This window comes from Borostomias antarcticus (assembly GCF_949987555.1).
Source record: "Borostomias antarcticus genome assembly, chromosome: 21".
In the NCBI taxonomy this organism is placed as follows: domain Eukaryota; kingdom Metazoa; phylum Chordata; class Actinopteri; order Stomiiformes; family Stomiidae; genus Borostomias; species Borostomias antarcticus.
Genome location: NC_140254.1, coordinates 21,058,593 through 21,068,592, shown reverse-complemented (window position 1 = coordinate 21,068,592; position 10,000 = coordinate 21,058,593). Strand labels below are relative to the sequence as shown.

At 53.9% G+C, this 10,000-nt stretch overlaps 1 protein-coding gene across 1 annotated transcript in view; it reads right to left on the bottom strand.

Annotated features, from left to right (window-relative positions):
- The window catches only part of LOC311322943 (zinc finger MYM-type protein 4-like), a gene marked incomplete at both ends in the record, with an annotated part of 31,150 nt that overhangs the window by 6,764 nt on the left and 14,386 nt on the right, over positions 1 to 10,000 (bottom strand). The window contains 8 exons of the mRNA XM_084455061.1: positions 77 to 192; positions 324 to 542; positions 1,230 to 1,422; positions 6,793 to 6,905; positions 7,052 to 7,187; positions 7,896 to 7,933; positions 8,095 to 8,226; positions 8,690 to 8,843. Of these exons, the coding sequence (XP_084311187.1) occupies positions 77 to 192; positions 324 to 542; positions 1,230 to 1,422; positions 6,793 to 6,905; positions 7,052 to 7,187; positions 7,896 to 7,933; positions 8,095 to 8,226; positions 8,690 to 8,843 (1,101 nt within the window). The remainder of the gene's footprint in view (positions 1 to 76; positions 193 to 323; positions 543 to 1,229; positions 1,423 to 6,792; positions 6,906 to 7,051; positions 7,188 to 7,895; positions 7,934 to 8,094; positions 8,227 to 8,689; positions 8,844 to 10,000) is intronic.

Sequence of the window (10,000 nt, the reverse complement as noted above, 5' to 3'; positions counted from 1 at the left end):
GACACGCTGATAACACCATGCGGGGAGGGAAGATAGGAAAAGAGCGTTCCGACCCCCAGGCCGTCCGCTCAGGTACCTTCTTCTTCTGCTGGACTTTCCTGCGACTTTTCCGAAGGGGAGGGGAGGGGGCAGGAGGGGGGCTGGGACTCCAGCGAGCCCGTTGTCTCCTGTACGCCATCTGCTCCAGGGTCTCTGTCAACATCAACATTTGTAACATCAACACCTGTGTGGAAGCATCTGCATTCGTTATGTTCCTCCACTCATTAATCCAGGTTTTTCCTTGAATCTGTCACCCGTCTGTGTGTCTGCAGACCGTTTCTCACCTATGGGGAACTCAGACTCAATGTCCATGATGGCAGGTGTGGGCGGGGACTCTTGCTCGACGACAGGGACGTCCAGGATTGGTGGAATCTTCTCGCTGGAGTAGAGCCGATTGGGCCGATTGGGCCGTAGGCCGCTGGAGGTAGACTCTTCCTGCCAGTCGTCCAGGAGGCTGGTGAGGTCATCGGTGTTCAGGTCCTCACTGAAGTTACTCAGCTGGTCTGGTTTAGAAGCACAAGGAAAATGTACTCTGAAAATGTAATTTAATGTTATTTATTGCTTTATAAATGTTCTTAGCCGTTAGACAAACATACTCCAGGAGCTTGCTCGATCGCCTTGTTGAGAGAGGTCAGGGAAGAATTGTTACAGCTCACTTATCTGACCCCCGGGTGATTACTGTTTTTTTGCTTCCCTCTGGAATATGTAGAGAGTGGGTCGTATGCCCTCCTCCCTTGTTCTCTGTAAAGCGCATTGTGTTGCCTCTGGGTATGAAATGCGCTATACAAATAAAGCTTTGATTGATTGATTGATTGATTGAAGGAGTGTTGGCGCTGGCTTTGTAAAAATAACCGTCCTGTTTGAAGGCGATGAGAGAGGGATGAAGAGAATCGGGGACTGGGGGGGAGACGGAGAGAGGGAGAGGAAGAGAGGGAGAGGAAGAGAGGGAGAGGGAGACGGAGAGAGGGAGAGGAAGAGAGGGAGAGGAAGAGAGGGAGAGGAAGAGAGGGAGACGGAGAGAGGGAGAGGAAGAGAGGGAGAGTAAGAGAGGGAGAGGAAGAGAGGGAGACGGAGAGAGGGAGAGGAAGAGGGAGAGGAAGAGAGGGAGACGGAGAGGAAGAGAGGCAGACTGACGGAAAGGAAGAGCGAGGCGAATAGGAGGAGGGGAAGGAAAGAGAGAGAGTGTTTACCGTCTTGTACTTGTGCTGAGCTCGGCCTCCTCTCCTCCTTCTGTCCCTCCTCCTCCTCCGCCACCATCTCCGCCATGAGGAGGATGTCCGCCTCGAAGGGGTTGGAGGGGATCCTCTCCTTGATCTCCAGGATGGTCTCCACGATGCGCTCGGCGTTGTCCAGGGTGACGGGCAGGAACATGGGCACGGGCACCTGAGGTCGTCGTGAGATCAAGAAAGACGGGTCAAGGCAATTCAAGTTAACGGCCTGTACACACTACACAATTATTTTTGTCGTTTACGACGGTCGCCGTGTCAGATTAGGCGATCACAGTTCCATAAATTCTTGCCGTGTCGTGCCCGGGAGATTGACCGTGACAAATCATCTTATGCCGTCTTAGTCATAGCGGTGTGGGGTGAGTCATAGCGGTGTGGGGTGAGTCATAGCGGTGTGGGGTGAGTCATAGCAGTGTGGGGTGAGTCATAGCGGTGTGGGGGGAGTCATAGCAGTGTGGGGTGAGTCATAGCGGTGTGGGGGGAGTCATAGCGGTGTGGGGTGAGTCATAGCGGTGTGGGGTGAGTCATAGCGGTGTGGGGGGAGTCATAGCGGTGTGGGGGGAGTCATAGCAGTTCATAGCGGTGTGGGGTGAGTCATAGCGGTGTGGGGTGAGTCATAGCGGTGTGGGGTGAGTCATAGCGGAGTGGGGTGAGTCATAGCGGTGTGGGGTGAGTCATAGCGGTGTGGGGTGAGTCATAGCGGTGTGGGGTGAGTCATAGCGGTGTGGGGTGAGTCATAGCGGTGTGGGGTGAGTCATAGCGGTAGGGGGTGAGTCATAGCGGTGTGGGGGTGAGTCATAGCGGTGTGGGGTGAGTCATAGCGGTGTGGGGTGAGTCATAGCGGTGTGGGGTGAGTCATAGCGGTGTGGGGTGAGTCATAGCGGTGTGGGGTGAGTCATAGCAGTGTGGGGTGAGTCATAGCGGTTCATAGCGGTGTGGGGTGAGTCATAGCGGTGTGGGGTGAGTCATAGCGGTGTGGGGTGAGTCATAGCGGTTCATAGCGGTGTGGGGTGAGTCATAGCGGTGTGGGGTGAGTCATAGCGGTTCATAGCGGTGTGGGGGTAGTCATAGCGGTGTGGGGTGAGTCATAGCGGGGTGAGTCATAGCGGTGTGGGGTGAGTCATAGCGGTGTGGGGTGAGTCATAGCGGTGTGGGGTGAGTCATAGCGGTGTGGGGGGAGTCATAGCGGTTCATAGCGGTGTGGGGCGAGTCATAGCGGTGTGGGGAGAGTCATAGCGGTGTGGGGCGAGTCATAGCGGTGTGGGGTGAGTCATAGCGGTTCATAGCGGTGTGGGGTGAGTAATAGCGGTTCATAGCGGTGTGGGGTGAGTCATAGCGGTGTGGGGTGAGTCATAGCGGTTCATAGCGGTGTGCGGTGAGTCATAGCGGTGTGGGGTGAGTCATAGCGGTGTGGGGTGAGTCATAGCGGTTCATAGCGGTGTGCGGTGAGTCATAGCGGTGTGGGGTGAGTCATAGCGGTGTGGGGTGAGTCATAGCGGTTCATAGCGGTGTGCGGTGAGTCATAGCGGTGTGGGGTGAGTCATAGCGGTGTGGGGTGAGTCATAGCGGTGTGGGGGGAGTCATAGCGGTGTGGGGTGAGTCATAGCGGTGTGGGGCGAGTCATAGCGGTGTGGGGCGAGTCATAGCGGTGTGGGGCGAGTCATAGCGGTGTGGGGTGAGTCATAGCGGTGTGGGGGGAGTCATAGCGGAGTGGGGGGAGTCATAGCGGAGTGGGGGGAGTCATAGCGATGTGGGGTGAGTCATAGCGGAGTGGGGGGAGTCATAGCGGTGTGGGGGGAGTCATAGCGGTGTGGGGAGAGTCATAGCGGTGTGGGGTGAGTCATAGCGGTGTGGGGTGAGTCATAGCGGTTCATAGCGGTGTGGGGCGAGTCATAGCGGTGTGGGGTGAGTCATAGCGGTTCATAGCGGTGTGGGGTGAGTCATAGCGGTTCATAGCGGTGTGGGGTGAGTCATAGCGGAGTGGGGAGAGTCATAGCGGTTCATAGCGGTGTGGGGGTAGTCATAGCGGTGTGGGGTGAGTCATAGCGGTGTGGGGTGAGTCATAGCGGTGTGGGGTGAGTCATAGCGGTGTGGGGTGAGTCATAGCGGTGTGGGGGGAGTCATAGCAGTTCATAGCGGTGTGGGGTGAGTCATAGCGGTGTGGGGTGAGTCATAGCGGTGTGGGGTGAGTCATAGTGGAGTGGGGTGAGTCATAGCGGTGTGGGGTGAGTCATAGCGGTGTGGGGTGAGTCATAGCGGTGTGGGGTGAGTCATAGCGGTGTTGGGTGAGTCATAGCGGTGTGGGGTGAGTCATAGCGGTAGGGGTTGAGTCATAGCGGTAGGGGTTGAGTCATAGCGGTGTGGGGGTGAGTCATAGCGGTGTGGGGTGAGTCATAGCGGTGTGGGGTGAGTCATAGCGGTGTGGGGTGAGTCATAGCGGTGTGGGGTGAGTCATAGCGGTGTGGGGTGAGTCATAGCGGTGTGGGGTGAGTCATAGCGGTTCATAGCGGTGTGGGGTGAGTCATAGCGGTGTGGGGTGAGTCATAGCGGTGTGGGGTGAGTCATAGCGGTTCATAGCGGTGTGGGGTGAGTCATAGCGGTGTGGGGTGAGTCATAGCGGTTCATAGCGGTGTGGGGGTAGTCATAGCGGTGTGGGGTGAGTCATAGCGGGGTGAGTCATAGCGGTGTGGGGTGAGTCATAGCGGTGTGGGGTGAGTCATAGCGGTGTGGGGTGAGTCATAGCGGTGTGGGGGGAGTCATAGCGGTTCATAGCGGTGTGGGGCGAGTCATAGCGGTGTGGGGAGAGTCATAGCGGTGTGGGGCGAGTCATAGCGGTGTGGGGTGAGTCATAGCGGTTCATAGCGGTGTGGGGTGAGTAATAGCGGTTCATAGCGGTGTGGGGTGAGTCATAGCGGTGTGGGGTGAGTCATAGCGGTTCATAGCGGTGTGCGGTGAGTCATAGCGGTGTGGGGTGAGTCATAGCGGTGTGGGGTGAGTCATAGCGGTTCATAGCGGTGTGCGGTGAGTCATAGCGGTGTGGGGTGAGTCATAGCGGTGTGGGGTGAGTCATAGCGGTTCATAGCGGTGTGCGGTGAGTCATAGCGGTGTGGGGTGAGTCATAGCGGTGTGGGGTGAGTCATAGCGGTGTGGGGGGAGTCATAGCGGTGTGGGGTGAGTCATAGCGGTGTGGGGCGAGTCATAGCGGTGTGGGGCGAGTCATAGCGGTGTGGGGCGAGTCATAGCGGTGTGGGGTGAGTCATAGCGGTGTGGGGGGAGTCATAGCGGAGTGGGGTGAGTCATAGCGGAGTGGGGGGAGTCATAGCGATGTGGGGTGAGTCATAGCGGAGTGGGGGGAGTCATAGCGGTGTGGGGGGAGTCATAGCGGTGTGGGGAGAGTCATAGCGGTGTGGGGTGAGTCATAGCGGTTCATAGCGGTGTGGGGCGAGTCATAGCGGTGTGGGGTGAGTCATAGCGGTTCATAGCGGTGTGGGGTGAGTCATAGCGGTTCATAGCGGTGTGGGGTGAGTCATAGCGGAGTGGGGGGAGTCATAGCGGTGTGGGGTGAGTCATAGCGGTGTGGGGTGAGTCATAGCGGTGTGGGGGGAGTCATAGCGGAGTGGGGGGAGTCATAGCGGTGTGGGGTGAGTCATAGCGGTGTGGGGTGAGTCATAGCGGTGTGGGGGGAGTCATAGCGGAGTGGGGGGAGTCATAGCGGTGTGGGGGGAGTCATAGCGGAGTGGGGGGAGTCATAGCGGTGTGGGGTGAGTCATAGCGGTGTGGGGTGTGTCATAGCGGTGTGGGGTGAGTCATAGCGGTGTGGGGTGAGTCATAGCGGTTCATAGCGGTGTGGGGTGAGTCATAGTGGTTCATAGCGGTGTGGGGTGTGTCATAGCGGTGTGGGGTGAGTCATAGCGGAGTGGGGTGAGTCATAGTGGTTCATAGCGGTGTGGGGTGTGTCATAGCTGTGTGGGGTGAGTCATAGCAGTGTGGGGTGAGTCATAGCGGTGTGGGGTGAGTCATAGCGGTGTGGGGTGAGTCATAGCGGTGTGGGGTGAGTCATAGCGGTGTGGGGTGAGTCATAGCGGTGTGGGGGGAGTCATAGCGGAGTGGGGGGAGTCATAGCGGTGTGGGGTGAGTCATAGCGGTGTGGGGTGAGTCATAGCGGTGTGGGGGGAGTCATAGCGGAGTGGGGGGAGTCATAGCGGTGTGGGGGGAGTCATAGCGGAGTGGGGGGAGTCATAGCGGTGTGGGGTGAGTCATAGCGGTGTGGGGTGAGTCATAGCGGTGTGGGGTGAGTCATAGCGGTGTGGGGTGAGTCATAGCGGTTCATAGCGGTGTGGGGTGAGTCATAGTGGTTCATAGCGGTGGGGGGTGTGTCATAGCGGTGTGGGGTGAGTCATAGCGGAGTGGGGTGAGTCATAGTGGTTCATAGCGGTGTGGGGTGTGTCATAGCTGTGTGGGGTGAGTCATAGCAGTGTGGGGTGAGTCATAGCGGTGTGGGGTGAGTCATAGCGGTGTGGGGTGAGTCATAGCGGTGTGGGGGGAGTCATAGCGGTGTGGGGTGAGTCATAGTGGTTCATAGCAGTGTGGGGTGAGTCATAGCAGTGTGGGGTGAGTCATAGCGGTGTGGGGTGAGTCATAGCGGTGTGGGGTGAGTCATAGTGGTTCATAGCAGTGTGGGGTGAGTCATAGCGGTGTGGGGTGAGTCATAGCGGTGTGGGGTGAGTCATAGTGGAGTGGGGTGAGTCATAGCGGTGTGGGGTGAGTCATAGTGGTTCATAGCGGTGTGGGGTGAGTCATAGTGGTTCATAGCGGTGTGGGGGGAGTCATAGTGGTGTGGGGGGAGTCATAGCGGTGTGGGGTGAGTCATAGCGGTGTGGGGGGAGTCATAGCGGTGTGGGGTGAGTCATAGCGGTGTGGGGTGAGTCATAGTGGTTCATAGCGGTGTGGGGGGAGTCATAGCGGTGTGGGGTGAGTCATAGCGGTGTGGGGGGAGTCATAGTGGTTCATAGCGGTGTGGGGGGAGTCATAGCGGTGTGGGGTGAGTCATAGCGGTGTGGGGTGAGTCATAGCGGTGTGGGGTGAGTCATAGTGGTGTGGGGCGAGTCATAGCGGTGTGGGGTGAGTCATAGCGGTGTGGGGAGAGTCATAGCGGTGTGGGGGGAGTCATAGCGGTGTGGGGGGAGTCATAGCGGTTCATAGCGGTGTGGGGAGAGTCATAGTGGTGTGGGGCGAGTCATAGCGGTGTGGGGTGAGTCATAGCGGTGTGGGGAGAGTCATAGCGGTGTGGGGTGAGTCATAGCGGTTCATAGCGGTGTGGGGTGAGTCATAGCGGTTCATAGCGGTTCATAGCGGTGTGGGGTGAGTGATAGCGGTTCATAGCGGTGTGGGGAGAGTCATAGCGGTGTGGGGAGAGTCATAGCGGTGTGGGGAGAGTCATAGCGGTGTGGGGTGAGTCATAGCGGTGTGGGGGGAGTCATAGCGGTGTGGGGGGAGTCATAGCGGTGTGGGGGGAGTCATAGCGTACCGGTATGGGGAGGCCCAGAGGCTTGGGGGTGTACTGGGCGTACAGGTTCATGGGTACTGGCACATACACGGGTACCGGGACAGGAATCACCAACATCTTAGGTAGGGTTTCATCTGTTGGGCCAGACAGACAGACAAGAGTCATTGATAAATCGGTGTGTGTGCGTGTGTGTGTGTGTGTGTGCGTGCGTGCGTGCCATAGCGCGTGTGTGTGCGTGTGTGTGTGCGTGTGTGTGTGTGTGCGCGCGTGCGTGTGTTACCTGTCTGGCACTCAGAGTTGACCATCTGGGGTTTGCAGATGATGCCCTTGTTCTGGACTATGGGTTTACAGAGCAGGGCCTTGTTCTTCAGCACCCTGGGGGGGGCGGGCGGGGCGCTGGCGGTCTGGGTGCTGGCCTGGACCACAGGGCATGGGAGGGGTCACACACTGCTCTACAACTACATCAACAACATGTGTGTGCTCACAGAAAGCTTGACATTCCCTGAAGATCGAAATGCTCTGTCAACTCAACCTGGTTAAATCAAGGCGAAATAAAGTGAACAAATACAGAATGAAAGAAATGTCATATGGGTCAGGATACTCAACTCACAATACGATACACAATATTGGGTTCATGACACAATATTGGGTTCATGACATCGATATGATACTATAACATTTTTTTTTACAAAACTTGAATGATGAATATATGACTGGAAAAAATAGTATTTTATTCGAAATGTTGTCTTATTTTTTCTGTGCTTGTTTGAACAGACAGGGATGAGTTAGTAGGTGATCGTGGCTCATTTGCCAGTCCTACAATAATAATAATTCTGGGGTTTTAAACTTAAGTTTATACATAGTTAATACTACTTACTTACTACTTACTTACTTTTTTATCGCGACGACGCACACAGTCACGTTTTTATATTGCGATAAATCATGATACAATATATTGTTACACCACTAGTGTCTAACCCTAACCCTAACCCAGTAAACTGGAATTTAGGGGCTATGCAATCCCAAACAAGGGGTGTGAAAGGGAGTTTAAATAGTTTTTATGCCTCTTAAGAATCCTCCTATGACTACTAAGACTTTGAAATGCTGCTTTGGTCTCCACTTACATTCCCAACAGTCTTGGTGGGCGCGCTGGGAACAGCACCTGGTGACAGGAACACAGCATGACTCAGCAGAAATCACACAGCCACGTCAGCAACGCTAATGACACTTTCTATCTGTCATGAATATCAAATCATAGGGAGAGAGTGTGTATGAGTGTGTGTGTGTGTGTGTGTGTGTGTGTGCAGGTGTGTGTGAGTGTACCTTGCAGGGCAGTGTTGGCGCACACATTGGGTTGCCCGGCGGGTGTGCTAGCGAGCGAGACCACGTTAGCGATGACGGGGTTGTCACTGTTGGCCACCGTGGTACCCACAGTAGGAGCGATGGAGATGGGCACTGGAGGAGGAGGAGGAGGAGGGGGACGAAAAGGAGAGGAAGGAGGAGAAGAGAGGGAGAGAAGATTATAAAATCATTATCAAATGTGTCAACACCCAATGTCCTTGTTGTGTGTTCGCTTAAGTGACGTCCATAGAGTTATATATACATATATATATATGTATGTATATATATATATATATATATATATATATATACATACATACATATATATACACATATATATATATATACACATATATATACACATATATATATATATATACACATACATATATATACACATATATACACACATATATACATATATATATATATATTTATATTCATATGTCGAGTGATAAAGCATATATATATATATATATTCATCTGTCGAGTGATAAAGCATATATATATATATATATATATATTCCTATTCCTATGTGGAGTGATAAAGCAGTGTGCCCAGCGGGGATGGACCCACCCTTGTTCTGGCCGCGGGACTGGCGCTGGCGCTGGTTCTTCTGGCTGCAGAACCGCATCAGACACTGGAGGTCACAGAAGTGCTTGACCTCCCCCAACATGGGCAGCGTTTCAGTCAGCTTCCCCTGCCGGCCGCAAGCCTCACACTTCGCCACCTGAGAGATGAGACAGGGAAATGGGTTACTGAGTTGTGTTGGTGTGTGTATATACAGTGTGCGTGTGTTTGTGTGTGTGTGTGCAATCCCTGGGGAAAGGGGATACACTGGAATTGCAGCGGCACGCAACAGAGACCAGGGAGACCTCATTCCGGTAGGCCGTGGAGCAGCTCTTTATTCGAAAAACATATAAATCAAAGGTTCTATGAAACAAAATCAAACGTTTGGCATGAGGCACGTGGCAGCTCGCTACTAGCCGCCTCTCTCTCTCTCTCTCTCTCTCTTCTCTCCTGGAGCTCCTCTGGCAGCGAGTCTGCCCAATACCGCGGGATTTCAGTTTCCACGCGGCCCCATTACAGCGTTGAATGAGAATCCTCCCTTTGCGCTCATGTCCTTAGCATGCGATCTACGCATACCAAATTTGAAACCTAGATATTGCTTAAAAAAAAGGCTTGAAATTCACGACACAAGACACTTTGTTTGATTGAGCAATAACACACGAGAGGTAGTGCTTTATCGTGGTTATTGGCACTTGAGCTGTGTTCTCGCGCAGTGCCGTAGCCAGAGTTCCGAGTGCCGTAGCCAGAGTTTCGAGTGCCGTAGCCAGAGTTTCGAGTGCCGTAGCCAGAGTTCGAGTGCCGTAGCCAGAGTTTGAATGCCAGAGTTCAAGTACAGTAGCCAGCATAGCCATGCCAGTAATCACGATAAAGCACAACCTGTGAATGAGAGGCCATTGTAAAGCGCTTTGAGTGCCGCTAAGGTGTTAAAGCGCTATATAAGTGCAGTCCATTTACCATAACTACCATGAGAGAGATATGCCAGACCTCCGTCCATACAACCAAAGTTTTAGATGAAACGAAGAGAGGGGGAATATATGTCGTGCAGTGACGACTAGCTAACCAAGTAAGCAGAGCTGTCACATTGATCGTCGCTATTTAGATGCGTGATTTTTTTTACCAACCAACTTCTGCCATAACCACGCCCCCGCGAGTTTTCATTGGGTTAGGGTTAGGTTTAGGGTTAGGGTTAGGGTTAGGGTTAGGGTTAGGATTAGGGTTAGGGTTGTCCAATGAAAACTCGCGGGGGCGTGGTTATGGCAGAAGTTTGTTGGTAAAAAAAAGCACGCTATTTAGATAGCTATCGCTATTTCGCCATGT